Genomic DNA, 18,887 nt, shown 5'->3' with positions numbered 1-18,887 from the left:
ACAAGCCTGATTATTGCTTGCAGTCAGTTCCTCAGTCCCCTCTTCTGTGGGGGAGTGCACCTTGGCCATCACTCGTCACTACATTTGACTCATCGCTCTGCAGTCAGGTCAACAGGTACTTGTGCTCGTTCATCTGCTGGATTCCTCCTTCACTCGGAGCCAGCACCGGCAGGCTCTCTGGGCTGGAAGGGACCCTGCAGGCTCGGTAAAGGATAAGACACAGGAGAAGGAGGAGGATGGCAACAAATGTGTTGCAGGCTATGGCCACCAATGCAGCTGTGGACAGTCCTGTCGTACTCCCTTCAGATTCCATAATGAAGACTGGACTGCAGTGTCCAGTGTCTGTCAGCTTATATTTTAAAATACAAACTTGCAATGCGGAACATTTGTCTCCCCTTTCTGTGAGAGTGAATAGTAGTTACCTGGAAGTAGCTACAGCTCTATGAGTACATGTGTGAGCTGCTACTGTTGCAGCTGTAAAACGGTGGATAAATTGTTTTGAGCGTCACAATCCAAGCAAAATGACTTGTTTTACTATCAGAATTTTATCCATTCAGTCTGATAACATTTGGAAAGTCTAGAAGAGCTGCAGGATTAAATTATTTTATCCCATTTTATCCTTCAGGTTAGCAGAGGGCTAAACCAGAAGTTTGCCAGCTCAGCCGGCGGAAGTCTCTGGTGCACATGCATTAGGGGGCGCCCCTCAGCTCTGGCACACCAGTCATTGCTGGGTGACGTAAAACACATCACTTACGGTGGCCCAGTGCACGAAAGTCACCACAGACCGGATTAAAAACTCTGGTATACTATAAAATACAGAGAGATTTACCTGGCAGTGATTTACCAGCATTGTGTGAACTCATTCGGCAAGGGCTTGAATGTAGTGGACATTCATTTATACGTAAAAGTCCCGCACTCCAGCTTTAAGTAGGTTCCATGATGTATTTAGTCCATTAATAGGGACTGAGTGAGACTGAGCATCATCTATGTCTTGAGATGTATTTCTAGAATCAAGAATTAATCTTGAATCCATAGGTTTATGATGACTTATGTGATGGACTTTATGGATTGTAATTCCATTTTATAGTTAAATGCCTTTTGCAAAAAAATCAATATGTATTGTGAGTGTTAAAAGGGGAGTGTTCCTTGGCACCGTGTACATTACATTGCGTTTTGCTGAATATTTAGATTAGACAACAGCAGAAAAGTCTGCCTGTTTCTTTCACCGCCGAGAAGAATGTTTATTCCTCAAAGCTCTGTTTTTGTTTTTAGCTTCTTTAGGGTGACATGCCACCTTTCCACCATACAGATGAGTCTCGCAGCATTTTCTGGCAATGTTGATTTCATAGCAGTGTGTGCTATCAAAACACTGCTTTCGATTCCAGTGGGTGTCTGCCAGTGTCTGTAAGAGAGGAACAAACAGAACAATTAGGAATAATTTAACACAAATGGAGTGTGAGATGGGACATAGGAACAAGCTGCGTGTCAGCCAGTTAACATATCATTCTTCATAACGCAACGCATCAACATTCATCAGATGCACAGTGAGAGAAAAGCACCATTGGTCTTTCACATGACTGCCTCTTAGCTGGTGATGAAAAATCGATTTAAGGAAATCTTTCAGTGCATATATTTTTGGTGTTCTGTGTCAAACAGAAATTGACCAAATAAAAAAAAAAGTTAATAGATATATATTATTAATTTCATTTTCTGTTGGTTTTAAATTTTGGGGCATAGGTATATTACATACAGTGTACAGAGACAATGAATGAGGAGGGACAATAGATGTAACACAGGTCCCCAGCTGGACTCGTAACAGGGGACATTGCAGCTAATGATCAGCTGACTCTTAAACATGAAGTCATGAGGGCGCCCCATTAAATTTACATGTTTATGAGTGCATGAACCCCATCTTTGCAAAACTGCATTTTTCTGAGTAAAGGGTTTTTTTTGTGTGTCTGCACCTATGTACTGTTTCAATATCTCACCCTGCACCAATGTAAAAGTACAAGCAAAGTAGCGGGTGTCATAGGAAATAAACAGTGACTGCAATTTGTGCCTTAAGTACAGACTGCTTTAAAATTGCACAAGCACCTTTTATGTTCTTATTGTAGCAGTAATGACAGTAGAGCAGAGTATAGATCAGGGGAGGCCAACCATATGCCGTGCTGATCCAACCGTCTACAGGTTTTCATTCCAACCGATCACCACAGCACATGACGATACTAATGAGTTCTTTCTCCTCTACTTGAAGATGTACTAATCAGTGGGTGGAGTCTTTGGTTGCATCATCACTGGTATAGATGAACAGCGGATTCTTAGCTGCATCTGTCATCTATATGCTGCTTGTGGACTATATGATGGTTGACTGACTGTACGGTCATATGAAGGCAGAGATAAAGTATGCGCTCCATCTGCAGCATGTAATGTGCATATTTAAATGACCAGATCCACTGTGTTAAATTTGACACAACTACCTCTTGCTGCTGCAAAATAACCACATAACATCCATATTAGATTGCTGTATTTTCACAGACAAGTGGCAGACAAGATTATTGCTTTCCTTTTAGAAGATGCTGATCTGGACGACATCAACTGCCTAACTGTCAGTATGTTGGGGGAATGCATTGCTTTTAAAGTGATGATATCAACAGCATGATTGTTACTAGCCTTGAATAAGTTCCTAATACGATACGATGACAATATGACAATAGATTCCTCCTCATCCACTTTCCATGTGCGCCTGGTGCACCGCATGCCTTTAACTACATCTCAAAAGTGTGACTGCACCTTGTTCTGTGCTCATTAATTCATCAAAATAAGCCCAAATTCTACATCAAATCAGATGCTGCCAGTCTTTGTTTTTACATGCACCATGCCACTCAGTACTTGATGAGCTCACCTTTCTTCACAAAATCCTTCAAATTAACATCTGTAGCACAGACGGGCCATATGCTAATATGGATTCACAATATCAGGATCTAGACTGAAAATGAAATGCTATTATTTTGCCATTTGGTAAATTAGCATATCCATAAATTTACATTGGAATAGCACTCATAATGTGAATAACAATTAACTTATGCCACAGTGAGTGAGCCAGAGAGTGCTTTTCAATTCTCATCATTTTCAATTCATTAAAAAAAAAAAAAAACACATTAAAGATGCAAACAACATCAGAAAAAATACTTGCTTAGCAACTTGTGACCAGTTGGATTGAAGATAGAAAGGACAAAATATTTCTTATTCTGACAATGGCAACATTGATGTCGTAATACTGTAATAATGTGAATGTTTCATATTCTATTGAAGAAATTATCGGGTTAGATTAATGGAATAATCTGAGATGTTACTGTGATGTGCATTCTCACCAATGGAATTTGGAGTAATTGATTGTTAAAATAATATGGCTTCATAAAGATATAAAAATGACTATAAAGGAGATCTGCAGCACAGCACAGAGTAGGAAATTTTGTTTGTGACAAATATACTGGTGAGTTTTTAATGACCTTAAATATCTTTGGCGCTTAAGAAGGGCGGCCCTAGTTCTCAACTGAGGATTGCTCTGCATTCTAAAATAGGTGGTAAATAGTGCAGTCACTTGCTGTGAGAAAACACTCTATCCTCTCTACAAACCCTGTGAACCACAAGGATATAACCCCAGGTGAATTACTCACTTGACTCACTTAAATCTCTCTCTTCCTATCAGTCAGTCTTTAATCCGTTTGTTTCTTTCCTTATCTGGGTTACACGCTGTCATACGCTCACAAAAGGGTTTACCAAACTGTTGGTAAACCCTGCTAGAAAGCTTTACTTAAACAACATCCACATGCAAATGATAGCATAATCACACACATGCCTTTTATCAATCAGTCTGATCTGCTAATAAGATTCCCCAACCCTCTGGGAATTCATCCCATACCTTCACATGGTGTAATGGAAAAGCTGGTTGCCCACAAAGTGTGACAGGTGGATTTGATAAAGTCACAGAACGTTTGATCTGGCTGTGGTGCAGCCTTCAACCCTCAGGTGGAAAGGAGCCTCCGTTCTTTCACTCTTACGAGATTAAGGAGGATTTTTATTCATGACAAAACTTCCCCTGAGAGTCTGAAGATGTAGCAGTCACAACTAGAGATTCCCCTTGTGCATCATTCACTGTCTAATTATGTCACATTTTAAGAGGCTCAGTTATCCCTCTAATGACAATGAACAGTCAGATAAATTTGGTTTATCATACTGTTCATATTATCACATGTCAGAGCAGAGTCGTAGATTTATACTAGTTGTTCACTTACCCCACAGACTCAGCCAGCAATTTGTCCTCTGAATCAATATCCGGCTGTACAGTCTCCGTTGTGGTAGTTCTGTTCACATGGATATAAGTTCCTTCTTCAGCTGTCTGCCATGCTCTTTCCCCTTTCCTCTCATCTGTGCCTCTGTCTCCCTCTCTTCCTCTCCTTCCCCATCTGCTCCACTGCACTACACACACAGCTGAAGACAAGGCAGGACTGCACACTGCTTGTGAGAGAGATCTCCAATAGCAGAGAGAGAGAGAGAAGTAGAGGAGGGGCTGTGTTAGTAGATGTCAGCAGTGATATCAAGCGTATGGGAGAAGGGGAATGGTTTGGATGTAATTACACAGGGTTCCTGCTGCAGACAGGAGTGGGGGGGGGGGGGCTGGAGGTTGTTACGGAGAACAAGCAAAGCTGCCTGTCAGCCAAAACAATGACTACCGCCTTGCATCGCAGTACAGAGTATGGCCAAATAAATTATTTCAGCTGTTCAGCACAGGACTGGGAACAGAGGGAGGCATACTGCGCTGTTATGAGAGGAGCCTCAATTAAGGCTCAATCAAGGGAATTGTTTTTCTGCTTCTCGCAAATATTGCAAACGATACATGCAGGAAAAGGCAAGTGTGTGTTTCCTGAAATAGGAACTTTTCCCTGGCGGTCCAAGTATGATGATTGGTTCTGTTTTGTTCTTCCATTTTGATGATTATTCTATTTTCTCCACTCCCACCATGCCTCCGTTGGTCCTGTTAATGATGCATGTTAATGATGAATGGATAGCCTTATGGGGGTAATTTGCAGACATTTTTATCATGTTGTGCGAGATTTCAGATATTAATGAAGTGGCATTACTGCAAGCTTGCAAGTTAGAAATAACTTAGATCATATTATAAACTTTCTGATGTCAGGACATGCAGTAAGCCTTTCCTTTAACTCCTCTGATCGATACTCTGATATGAGGCCTGCTTCAGATCTAACTGAGCTGCAGAGTCATCACAGTGGCAGGGTTTCCAGTAAGTAAGTAACACCATACACTTACAATTTGATCTTGACACATTCAAGACTGAAAAGCAGCTGACAAAGCAGAGAGTGCAACAATTAGTATTGCAGCATGTGTGGAATTTACAGTACAGGAGATGATTTTCTGTTGCTAATGAAAGCTCTGGGATGTTTTCATCTGAGGTTTCTGAGGTTTTAGATTTATGGTTCCTCCCTGTCTGTCACAATGATCCCTCTCATGGGATCTTATTTCGTACAAGTTATTTGGAGGGAGAAAAAAATGACAGAACACTGTTTTCTCTGTGTGAGGCCATAAACCTGTATCTGGCTAGTGTGGAAGACGTTGAAAGTTTGGTTTATTTTAAATATCAATGAAATGTCACATAAGAAGTTTCCGAACAGAAATGATATATTTAATTCAGTCCTCTCAGAGAAAATAATAGGATTAGTGATGTTTCAGGCACAGGTGAAATAAGCAAGAATCTCACTTTACTGTTTTCTGTGAATGACTTTGCTAATTTACAGAGCATTGTGGCATTATGACTTGCTGAAAGAGAGACAAAAGATTAATATATTGAGGCGTAACCCACTATGGTTGTTTTTTTCATTTCCTAAGAATCCTCCATGGGTTGTTGTTATGTGTTCAGACTGTCTGTAGAATTTTCCTACTATTTTTGTTCCTCTATTAGTGAAGGAACTGATGGAGAGCTGTGTAACCCAAAGTGAAGATATTGTGAGGAGACAGGGATTTCTTATGCGGGAACATTTATTGAAGCTCGATCAAGGAGAACAGAGTTACAGTACAAGTGAAAACACTGTGCAGTGCCACTCAGTTCTGCAGTCTACATCTGGACAAGAGTATTTAAACTCTTCACCAAATCCTTACCCTTACTACCTGTCCAAATTAGGTTATTCTTCACTCATCTATGCCTCTATTGGGTATTGAACTATAAACAAGTCACTATGCTGACTAAAAGTTAACTGAAGTCACATAGTCTGTACACAGATCACATGCTATCCATTCTACGAGGAGACCAGTCTGACCGTCTGCACAAAGCATGGCATGTCTCCACCCGACTTTGGTTGCCAGAGGACACAGTCAGCCTTATCAAGACAGCTGCTTATGCCAGCCAACCTCAGTAGACAAAGAGATGTACTGCTCTGTAAGAGACAGGTCATGACCTAGTGACGAGATTGAAAATATACAATCTGCTTATTGAAACCCATGGTTGCTGACTGCTTAGAGGAACACCTTGGAACATTTTGCTTGTGGCCCCTCTACAGGCCAGAAATATTATTACTGGCAGGTGCAGAACAGTTTCATAGTGCAACTTTGAATTGACTCTGGAAAACAACTCTGTTGGCTAACAGGCTTCACAGGAAAAATAAAGAATCTGAGGCTTCCCTGTAGTGCTGTGGGAGCACAGCAAAGATAGAAGTACTGTTAAACATGACTTCAATAGCAATATCTTTCAATTATATTGAAAACAAAACTGTGATTAAAGCTGGAGTGCGGGACTTATGTCTCCCTCTTCTGGCAGTGAGAGTAAAGGTGGGCGCTACAAAGATGTAACTAGGAGGAGGGGAGGACATTTCTCTTCATTTGATAACATTAAAAGTAAAGTTAGATCTTGCTGTCGGCCTCCCGACTCATTTTGAGAAAGATGAGAAAAAGAGAGAGAGCTGAGAGCACCAGGGGGAGAGAGAGAGAGAGAGAGAGCAGCTGTGTTCGAGTGAGCTAGAGAGTGAATGAAGAGAGGTAGCGGTGGTGGCAAGAAAGCCGGTGAATCAGATCAATAAAACGTTATTTTCTGATTGTTTTACAGCAGTTACGTTCTAGAGCAAAAACACGCCCACACACCTCCGCTCAACTCTGTGATGGGTTGACCATAACGCCTGATTTGGTCTGAATACGGCCTAACAGCCATGCAGCACGCATTCATGCACACCCCCAATTACAGGCACACAGAGAGGGCCGGTAAAAACGGATATGTTTTGATGGTCCACTGGCCCAAAAACATATTTTGAAGGCCAACTGGGATTTGTCCCAGCATGCCTTATGGCCAGTACATACTGGTCGTAATCTACTGTTGCAGCTATAAAATGGTGGATAAATTGTTTTAAGCATGACACAACCCCCACGAAATGACTTGTTTCACTAACAGAATTTGATCCATTCAGTCCAGTAACGTTTGGAGCCGCACCATTAACGGACATGGAATTTCACATCCAACATGAGACTTAAAAACTCGTTATATTGTGAAATACAGAGTGATTTAACTGGCAGTGATAGGCTTGATCAGTATTGTTTGAACTCATTTGGCAAGGGCTTGAATGTAACAGACATTCATTTATGTGTAAAAGTTCTGCATTGCAGGTTTAATGACATAATGTAACCCAGAAGACACACACTAGTGTTAAAATAAGCATGATTTAGACTGATGTTACAGTTAAGGCTATTTTTCTGGGGACACTGTCACCCCGTCTCTCTCATTCTCACACATACACAGTCACAAATAGCTCAAAATGCCTGGATTTGAGTTTGAAGTCAGTTATCACTAAGAGAGAGAAGCTGATGCAAGACAGATTGGCACCTTGGCTGTGCGTAGGCAGGACATACTGTAACTCTCTTTCAGCTCCCATAACATGTTCACGGCACACTGACATATTCTTAAGAGTAGCTCCTCCCAGAGCGAAAGAGGCAAGAGGACCAGGAAAAGAAAGAGGATAGCTGTGCATACCTGTAACTGCCAGACATAAGATTTCTAACACTTTCATCTGTCATCTGTTGCCAAAAGTATAAATTCCACACACCTGTGGAATGATTATTAAAATCACCAAAAATAGAACTGAAAATATGTGAGAGGGAAGCCTTTCTTTACTCGTTTCACTCCCGGATTTAGACTGCTGCTCAAACTTTAGATTGGTAATACTGCAGAAAATAGTATCAGCAGGGGGTTTGTTTTTAGGGAGATCAACTTAAATTGCACCAACTTCTTTGACAAACTTTGGCTTGGATATGATGGGTATCCAGAGACTTCAAGTACTTCACAGTGAATTCAGACCTGCAGAGGAAAGTTTTTTTTATCCAGTCTGCTGCAGTCCTCATATGACACCATTTGACCAGTGAGTTTATGACTTTCTTTGAGTCGAGATGTCACTTATAGCTCAGCAGCAGGTCTGAGACTGCAAATGGAATTCAGATGAAAACTTGGAGAAACTCAATGTTGACCTGCATACAAATGGAGTTTTAGCAAAAGTTCAGTCAGGAAGACTATTTTTTGTATGCATAGGCCTGTAGTTATATTTCTCATTTTATACTGCCATCTCACGCATGCTCACTCATAATTTCCCTTGATGTCATTGACTGGGGCTGTCAATTTAGCTATCAGCTGTTCACATTAGCTGTTCACATTTATCTATATATCTACATTTATATATATGTTTCTATTTCTGCCTTTAGTGCGTTCATGCTTATCTGTCATTGTGCAGGTCATGTATGGCGAGTTAACAATTCGCTTTGCTGCTTATTCTCGGGCTGTCATCTTATTTTATGTCAGAATCAAAAACGGAACTGATCGATGCTGACTTATCTGAATCGGCTTCTACCTCATTGGCAACTCGGCGCAGTGCTCGGATTGCTACTCGTCAAGGGGAATCAGGTTCAGAAATTCTGGAGATGTCAAAAGCTCAGGGTATTACTCCGGCACCTGGTCTGGAGCTCTTGCAGCTTCATGACTTGGCTAATGAAGTGGTTTGCAAAACACCAGCTGAGGATGAGCCCCCATGCAACCTCTGGCCCTACAGCAGCACCTGTTCGCAAACGCACAAAGAAAACACATCATGTAGCTCCTCAAGCCAAGTGTAAGAATGTCTCTGCCAGCTCTGCTCTTCCTGATCAACCAAATGCTGCCCTACATCCATAAGATAATGCCCTCACATCAACTCTCCAGTCTCTAGTAAATGGTATTCATGCAATTGATGCTCGCCTCCAGTGTCTGGAGAATGCCCAGACCTCATCATCTTCCTCTGCAGTGTTTACTGCCTCTCAAATCCCATTGATTTATATGCCGGCACCTGCACCTCAGCCATCCATTTTCACCGTAAATGCCCCAGACATGCTACAGCATTCCCTGGCCTCTGCTATCTCTGCTTCTATGCTAGGTAGGCCTTATGTTCCCTTTGGAGCCAACATCTCTCCTCGCTTGAGGTCGAAAATTTAGTTTAATGCTTGATGTTTTGATCCATCTTTCCCCAGCCTATTCTCCAATCCAGCCATTAAACTGTTACTTAAAGGCATTTCAAAAGTTTCCCCTTCTAGCATTGATAATAGACTCCCTATTACTCTTTCCATCTTGCATAAAATGTTTTGTCACTCTTGAGACATGGTCATTTATCTCCCTCTCTCTTGGATTGTTCTGTTTTATTAGCTTTTCATGGGTTTTTAAGGAGTGATGAAATTACCACTTCTTCAAATTCATTTGATCCAGCTAAAGATGTTGCCTTTGCAGATTTAACTTTACACCCAGATTTCTTTAGTCTTTTCGTTAAACACCCTAAAGCTGGAAGTGATTCTCAGTTCTGTTCTTTTAAATCAATGTGTAAATATTTTTTTTAAAAAATAAGCCTTTCTCTAACCCTGGTGCCCCTCTCTTTCTGACCCCAGATAACAATCCCATATGCAAATCTTGGTTTAGCTTTCATTTAGAGCAGATTCTTCTGAGATGTAACATACCCCTAAAGCATTAATCAGGTCATCCGTTTAGAATAGGTGCAGAAACGTCTGCAGCCATGCAAGGTCTATCAACGGCTTCCCTTCAACAACTGGGACGATGGTCATCTTCTGCCTATGATTCCCATGTGCGTCACTGCAATCATTAAAGCTCAAAGATCTCTAAAGCCTCAACAACTTATGGTAAGCAATTGCATATAACTGGTGGTTGGTGGTTTTGTGTTTTGTCTCGTCTATTATTTAGCTGCATCCTCTAATTACTCATTTTCAGGTCAATGCTGATCTTTTTTGGCCAGGTCCAATCATTGCTGAATTTCAGGTCATCAATGTCTTATTACCGCTGAAGCCTAATCATTTTAAGTCATTCCTGAACGCTAGCCGTTGCTGGCTAAGCTCAAAGTTGTTAGCTGTTCAAGTCATTGCTGGCTGTGTTTTGTTTCTGTCTATTCCTTTATGGTACACTTTCCATATTTATAATCATTCATCCATCCATTTTCTTTACCACTCATCCTTTAGAGGGTCGCGGTGGATCAGGTAAACAGGTCACCAGTCAATCACATAGTATAAAGACAGACAACTATTCACACTCACATTTGCACCTACAGGCGATTTAGAATCACCAGTTAACCTAACCTGCATGTTTTTGGTCTGTGAGAGGAAGCCAGAGTATCCGGAGAGAACTCATGCAGGCACAAGGAGAACATGCAAATTCCACTTTCTGGGCCCAGCCAGTCAGTGGGTTTGAACCCAGAACCCTCTCGCTGTGAGGCGACAGTCCCAACCACTGCACCACCATGCATTTGTAATCACTCAAGCTCTAAATTTTACTGTGTCATGCTCATAATTACATTTATAATAGTAGATTAGTAGATTATGCCAGATAAGGCCCCTCAATTAAAAATCTCCCTGTAGAGTCTAAATGCCAAAGACTTTCCTGACCAAAACTTAATTACCACTACATCATCTGTTATAATAAACAATTATCTTTACTTCATTCACTGTCTCTCCTGGTTGAAATAAATGTATTCCAGGCCTCAGCAAGATTTACCGATTTTTAACTGTGACCTTCTCCTAATTGAAACGTGGCAAATAGTTTCACAATCAAAAGATGCTATAGCTTAAATGGCTGCAAAACATTTTGCAACTAAATTAATAACCTCCTTCATGAGCTTTATATTACCAAGGGTTGTATCAAAGTGTAACTGAATCAGTGTTAAATTGTTTATCGTTGTATAAAAGAGCTGTCAAAAAATAGTTTAAAATTATGAACTCGAGATGCTTATCAAACCACTGTCTTGAATAAATTGTTTCTTTATTGAATATATTCTGAATAGATGAAACATAATGAGGAGCTGAACTCGCTGCTGTGGCATCTCACCATCAACTACTTAGTTACTTTTTTAAAATATACATGAAGTGCATAATGATGTGTCCCTATCATCTGTGAAACCAACACTAAAATATAACTTTCACCTGTGTAGGAAATTCACCACTTTTGTCTGAGCTGACCAAAACTTGAGTCACATAAACTGAACTCTAACAATTTTGTTTTTGTGCTTGTTTCAAAAGCTACTTGTTATTTCAGACAGCTGTGATTCATTTCCTTTGAACCGTTGCTTGATACGGAATTTCATTATAGCAAAATTCCTCATGCAAATCCCGCAGATTTATTCAGGGATTTTAGAACACATAAGCCATGTGTCATATCATATCTAAACTCGAATGAATCAGCATCAAGGTCTGTCAGAGCTGTAATCCACAGCCTGACTAAATGTGAACCTGTAATTAAACCACCTCACTACAGAACAATTGTTGATTAATATACATTTAACAGGCATCAGTGACTGCTGCAAAGAGAACTTGAATGAAACACACCTACACATGTTAAGTTAAGCATAACTTGGAAATAAAGTACCCAAAAATCTTTTTAGAAAGGATGCCGTTTTGAATTTATAAAAGTCTTGGTAGATCACATGTAAAACAGTGTGCTCAGTTTCATCCTGTGCTATCTTCAGTGTAAAGTGTAATTCAGTCAGTGAGGTAGAAGGCAGGAGTGTGTTGTTGACTTGGCAGCAGGAATACATGCTCAGTCTGTCTCACACACTCACAGCGTGTTATAGATAGCGATGCCATTACTACATACATTATTAACAATTACTACATACTGTACATTATTAACCATCATCACATTGTCATTAAGAGATATCATTTGTTCACAGATGTAATTTGTGATGACAAAGATTGAATATCCACACTTTTCTAATGCTCATTGGCCACACTGTCATGACCCAGATTATTACAATGAGGTTTCTATCACATGCCTGTTTTCAAAGGTCATTCAATACAGGGGACAAATTGCAGCAGACAGCCAGAAAAGGACATTTCTTTATAGGTTACTGTCTATGATACACTGATTTCTAAATATAGTAGACTGCAACTACAATAGGGTGAATAGGTATAATGCATTATTCAAGGTCATAAAAATATCACAATAAAGGAAAAGCTACACTTTGCCAAAGCATCTACAGAGAATATATGCAAACACTGAAGCAAATTTCTTATTTAAAGTCCCCCTCCTCTCAAAAATATGTTTTTCTTCTTGTTCCTACAGTTTGATGTTTGAGCTTCTCTGTGCAGAATTATGTATATGCAGAGTTTGACACTTAATGGTTGTTTTCACATTCATCTGCTGAAAGTGGAAAGTTTCTGGATTTTTTGGATGTACAGATTTTGTAGATGCCATTTAAAGATTTTAAACATAGTAATCATATATTTTTTTGTGGAAAAACCATATCAGACACACATTGTTCCAAGCAGAATATTTTTATACGTCTAAATAAATGAGTGGAGGGGATCTTTAAACGCCAAATACGCTGAATATAGAAACAATCAATAATAATAGAAAAACTTGTTGACCGTTGTTTTCTATAATTTAATGTTTATTTGTATAGGGACATATATATAGCAGGAAACAATGCCATATACCACAGCATTATAGCTAAAGCTAGTTAACAATCTCTGTCCCTAGATGGGCTTTTAAAATACACAAAACTCAACAAATAAAAACATACAACAGCACAAGACACAAACAATGATACAATAACATTACCACAAAGCTCCATGACAATAACCAGGTCCTTTATGACTACTGTTTCAAAACTGTTTCAACTTGAGTTTAAAATGATCCCTGTCATGATCCCTGTGGGTAAGAAGCTCCACATATTGGTCCCCTGAACAGAAAAAGACAGCAGCTTATCACTGGATGCTCAGTACATGCATTTTTATAATCACTATGAAGTAATTTATTCCTCCTGATTTGAGGAATAGGCTTAAGAGAGAAGGATCAGTCAGTGTTGTCACGTCAAGTGTTCAAACGTAGCTGCCACTGGAAGACATCTGGAGACAAGCATACAGACTATGCTGTTTTATTTGACTCTGCAAAGTGTTGGAAATAGTAACAAATCAAAAAACGGTTGAAATGCAGGTTTTGACTTTAAGAATTTTATTCATTTCAACCCAGCTGACGTCTCAGACTGTTTGAGTTTCATACCCCTGAGATAGTGTCTTGTCCTATTTTTATAATCCTAAATTGAAGCAAACTTTTTGCAAATAAGTATTGGGGCTCTAATAGTATCATATTATAGTTAGAAATCTCTTAAATTCATATTATTAAAAATATTTTAAAACATAAAAGTTGATTATGTTTGTCACAACCATTTTTACAGTAGCATTTCATGAGCACAGCAGCACACCATGACTAATGAAATTATTCTACATAAGCCAACACGCTCATCAGATTTCACTTAACAACCATCCAGCGAAACTGTTATTAGCATCTATAATAATCAATAAGGGGCCCCATTTTGATAGGACAAAGATATGGGTCGACATATGCGATATTGGTGTAGACGTTGGTGTCAAAATATTGTGTCAACACCTTTATGAAGAAAGTGAAAAGCACGTAATGTGCAGACAGCTACAAGTACATGACGACAGTTTCTCAAATGACTGTCAAACTGCATAAACAAAACAACAGCTTGTATCAGTATTCAAGCTTCCTTTTGGTTCCCGTGTGTCACAATACAACTCTACTGTAATGGCTGTGGTGTAGAATCCAATAGAAATCTCAAAGTTTATTAAAGACAGTATTTCCTTGTTAAAAGTAGAATAAATCCTAAAAGTGAATCTTGAGGGACCTTTAGTATCTTGTGTATCAGGTACCTGAATGCATGTTTATGTTTCCCTGTCCGCTCTGCATCATTCCCACAGTTATCTCTTTCATTTATTCAAACTGGATCAAACTGCAGCTCCCTGGTAGGAATGTGTCATGGGATATGTTCGCATGGAGTCTCTATGTGGCGCTAATGGAAGCAGCTGGTTTGAGAGGCCTATTTGTGAGCACTTCATGTGAGTCACAGAGTGCTCTCCAAGCACATTAGCTGTCGTGCAGCCAGCAACACAACAGCACAGCTTCAGGTGAGCTGACGCTGTGAAGGCAAGCTGGAAAAGACTACAATTCATCACTCTGGTGCAGAGCAATAAAAGCTAGAATGTAATGTAATGTAATGTAGCATGAAAAAAAAAACTAAATGAAAACTTCATTCATTCGTTTCATTTGTGTGAAATACAACACAAACAAGCCTCATTATTCAGTACAGAAATCAGCTTCCTGTCAGAGAGTCTACCTTGATCCCTTGATAATTTTACTAAGTGCTTTCAAGTCGCCTAATCCCTGCACTCATTTCATTTTTCATCTCTTGTTCTCTCAAGTTTTGCTTTGGTGTGACATCAAAGAGGTGGCACTACAAACACGCTGTATTTCTCTTTCAAGTAATGGGAGTTAATGGTGCAAGATTACTGCCAAAACTGATTTGTCCAAGTGCATTAGAATAATGGCTGAAACCTGGCAGCAGGCCTGTTATATCAGATGCTTGACTACAAATCAAATATGAGGACACAGACAGTACAATATTTTATTGTGTTTTGTGTACAGCATGCACAGTATGTGTCATTTGTATGACCGCCAGGGTCCATGAAGGACGTTGTTAACGCACAGAGAGCTGTGGAAAGCTTTAAAGTGTTGTTGTTCAATAGCGACAATGAAAAAACTGAGATGAGTTCTGATATTAGATTGAAACTGACAAACGGGATCGAGACCCTCCTCCTTGAACTGAATCTGAATCATCACTTTATCTTCTCCCACTTTTTAGGCCACTTTTGAATCAACTCACAACTGAGTCACTTCTGCTTGAACATATGACAGATGGGGCAACCTGCAACAAGGAGGGGAAATCTGCTATATTTAGTTGCTGGTATACTATTACATATCAAACTACAAAAAACTTCTCGGCGCTGCAGATTGTCGATCAGGGTTCAAGGAGGTTTCCAGGGGAACTAATGTGAAAAAGAATCATTTCAAATATGCTTAGTCTGTTTCTGCAAATAATTCTAGTAACCGTAATAAAAATAATAACAAATCAAAATTGCATGAAAGTCTCATTGTAAATATGCTGTAATTGAAAGTGTAAATGATTAAAAACAGTAGGGGGGTGTATGTTGATCTATCACATAAACACATAACATGATCTTCTCGTATGTGTTTACTTTTAGGTAATAGCTTTGATGCCAAATTCAGCACAGTCTGGAGCCACGCCATGTCAGTCAGCGCGGCACGAGTCAGATAACATGACAGCAGGAATCATTCTGTCATTAACAAGGAAGAAATTATCTAACGAGTGAAATATTTCCTGCAGTTACCAAGATTAGGTCTGAGTGAGTGTTAAATATGTTGCTAGAAATGAAAGTAGAGGACAACATGAATGATAGACAAGTTTGTTTATACAGTAATTCTTCATGTACAGCAGGAAAATTTCCAAAAATGTGTTTGAAGCTAATTAACAATTTTTCTGTTGTCATCAAAGAACATTGAAATCTTGATAAATTTCTTTTGTCACAGATGAGAAATAAGTGTTTTTTAAATACATATAAATTTATATTTAATAAAATAAGTTTTGTTAGCACAGGCAGACACAATATCATAATCACAAATAAAAATGTTGTAGCACAGATATCTACATCTAATATTTCTAACAAAGTTTAAGAATATTAGGCAAATGACAGTAAATAAAAGTGGTTGTTTTGTTTGTTTCTTTTTTTTAAATTCACTCCTGCAGAATAAGTTATGGATAAAATATGTATTCTGATAAAGCTATAGACAGTTTATTATATGTTTAGCAGCATTTAATTGAGCAAAAAAACAACAGTGAAAATACATTTTTTCCACATCTGGGTCACAGCAAAAACAAAAAATAGCTCTGAACTGTGGATTTCCCTACACATTTGTTGAAGCTGCCAGTTTAACTCTGAATCACTAAAATTAATGACTGAAATGTATATGGATTCAACAGATCATATAGTCCTTGATTGTCCGCATGGAGAACAGGAAATATGAGAAGTCAGGATGCACAAATTGAATCGCACAACTGTAAACATGAGTAAAGTCAGAGTCTTTTAAGATGGTTTGAAGCAGCCGTCTGAGCCCATCCAGAGATAAGCTCATGTCATCATGTCCTCTGAGAAATTTGTCTCATTTGTCTTCTCCCCCCTCTCTCCACTTCTACAGCGCTAAAAATCCATCTGGACCACAAAGAGAAACATATGTATGTAACACAAATATCATTTGCAGTTTACTGTCAATAGAAACAGAATGTTTGAGGTCATTTGTCCAACATAATTGTAAGTTAATTGTAATTATAAAGTCTTCATAAGCATGTTAGTGTGTATGCCATCCTTTAACCCTCTCTTTTGCTCTCTTTTCCACCTCTGCGCTGCATTTTATTCCAAATTACTTTATTTCACCAGGATAATCTACTCAATATCAATGCTGCTTTCCAGGGAGTCCTGGGTACATGCAGGATATTGCATGAAAATTAATAATAATAATAGTACATGTAACATTGGCAAATTTAGCACAAAATTGCTGCTTTGCTTTGCAGCACAAGGAAAGATTGTTTAATGGCAGAAAACAGGAGGAACTATCAACTCTTCTCTTCTCTTACTTAAAACACTTTTATCCTCTTAAGAAAAATACCAAAGAGGCGCAACCCTGTTCACAACAGGAAAGAATCAGCTTTGTAGCAAAAGGTTCTACTTCTGAGAGATAATACCATTGGGATGAGAGAGAAGGTTACAGAAAAGGTTGCTGGTTCAATCCCCAGATAAATCTGTGAGGGGAAAGTGAGCGACCACGCAAAAGAAAGAAAGCCTTACGGTGGTAAAATGCACGATGCAGGTGATGGCAACGATGAGGAGGCCGATGATGATGGAGGCAATAGCAACATAGAGGGCGTTCTTGCCAAGCCGCCGGGAGCCATCGTAGTCACCGTCATAATAGCTGTTCCTAGACTGGAAGAAGAAACCACTGTAAAACTTTTAAAATAACCAAATTTTGGAAACTTTAAAGTATCATCTGAATCTTTCTAACAGTTGTGGCAGCAAACACTAACTGGTTTTGTCACATGGTTTAATGGTTAAATTGTGTGTTCTTTTGAATATTATTAAAACTACAGACAGTCTGGTAACAGAATACACTGCTAACAGTCTAGTCTGTGGTTTGGCCACTAACTTAATGTTTATATCATCAGTGTGCAACATGGAAATCCTGTTTCATTTTCCAAAAAGGAAGCACAAGTAGGTTTGTTTGATGGGCAGAGCAGCTGTGTGTGACTGGGTTACATCGTAGTGTCCAACATGTTCACTCATAGCACAACATGTCAGAACACTTTGTAACTATAAACCCTCTGAAAACACAAGAAATGTTTATTCTTGCTGACATTTTCTACCTAAAGATACACACTGTTACATTGTGACATATCAGCTTAGCCAAAATAAACAGTCCATGCTTACCATGATAGAGAAGACCAGGGCCACGATGTTGACAGGGTGCGCAGGACAAAAGCAGGTGAATATAGTCAAACAAAGGTAGCTACGGAGTGGAGGTGGAGGTTCCTGTTCCTCTATAGAACTATGGTCAAAAGATGTGCTCCCACTCAGGGAGCTTTTCCCTTGCGAATTGAACACTCCTAGAGCCATTATACCCGCCAGCAATTTAACACAGTCACAGAGGAAGACAAAACACCCAAATTGGAGAAGGTGAAAAGTCACAAAAGCAATGGAGGAGTTTAAATCCAACTTTAACCAGAAAAGATTTAAAGCCAGAGGTTTAAAAGTCTGATGTGTTGTGTGTTGGTAGTCCTTTATAAGCCATAAAAAATTGACTTTGTAGGGAGAGAGGGAGCATGAGAGAGGTGAGAGAGGGGAGAGGATCACTAACCCCACTGGCCTTCATCCAGGACCCTGCCCTGAGATGAAGTGTGAGAGATCAGACTCTGTTTACCACTCCTGGCACCTCACAGAAGTACATAACATGCTGATACATGAAAATCATCACCCTCAACAGTGTGATGTGATGTTTGAGTGCTGTTAACACAGTTCACTACAAAGAGTATACAAGAGTCAGAGACTCTGCTGCATCGTGCACCGCTCTTTCTTTGTTGTACGTCATCGTTTAATTATCATAGTTCCAAACAGATGAAAACACAACTTAAACTATGAGGCTGCATGTGACAAACATGTCCTCCCTGAACATTTACTGCGTCTTTACATCCCTTTTGTTTGTTGATTTTCACTTTTTAAACCTGGCATTTAATTATCACCATCTCTCTTTAGGCGGTATTTCACAAAACACAGGATCATACTTGAACATGTGGTTTGAACTTTGTTTGAGTTGAGAGAGCTCTGATGAGAAGGCAACTGTACCTTTTCTGAATATTGAAGAGTTCATTTGTATTTTTGGACCCCAGTGGCAT

General features: G+C 39.4%; 1 protein-coding gene and 1 long non-coding RNA gene across 2 annotated transcripts; both read right to left on the bottom strand.

Annotated features, from left to right (window-relative positions):
- Positions 1–1,282: 1,282 nt before the first annotated feature.
- LOC122980461 lies at positions 1,283–6,087 on the bottom strand. The gene is made up of 2 exons (XR_006403045.1): positions 4,296–6,087; positions 1,283–1,402 (listed from the first exon to the last, which is right to left on the bottom strand). It is a non-coding gene; the product is annotated as an uncharacterized LOC122980461 (long non-coding RNA).
- A 9,753-nt stretch (positions 6,088–15,840) lies between these two features.
- LOC122980460 (transmembrane protein 233-like) lies at positions 15,841–18,342 on the bottom strand. Its single transcript, XM_044348497.1, has 3 exons — positions 17,926–18,342; positions 17,290–17,424; positions 15,841–16,656 (listed from the first exon to the last, which is right to left on the bottom strand). The coding sequence occupies exons 1-3, from the start codon at positions 18,109–18,111 to the stop codon at positions 16,645–16,647; spliced, it is 333 nt and encodes a 110-aa protein (XP_044204432.1). The 5' UTR covers positions 18,112–18,342; the 3' UTR covers positions 15,841–16,644.
- Between the last annotated feature and the right edge of the window lie 545 nt (positions 18,343–18,887).

Source organism: Thunnus albacares, chromosome 4 (assembly GCF_914725855.1).
Source record: "Thunnus albacares chromosome 4, fThuAlb1.1, whole genome shotgun sequence".
Lineage (NCBI taxonomy): Eukaryota > Metazoa > Chordata > Actinopteri > Scombriformes > Scombridae > Thunnus > Thunnus albacares.
This window is presented reverse-complemented; position numbering and strand designations above follow the sequence as displayed.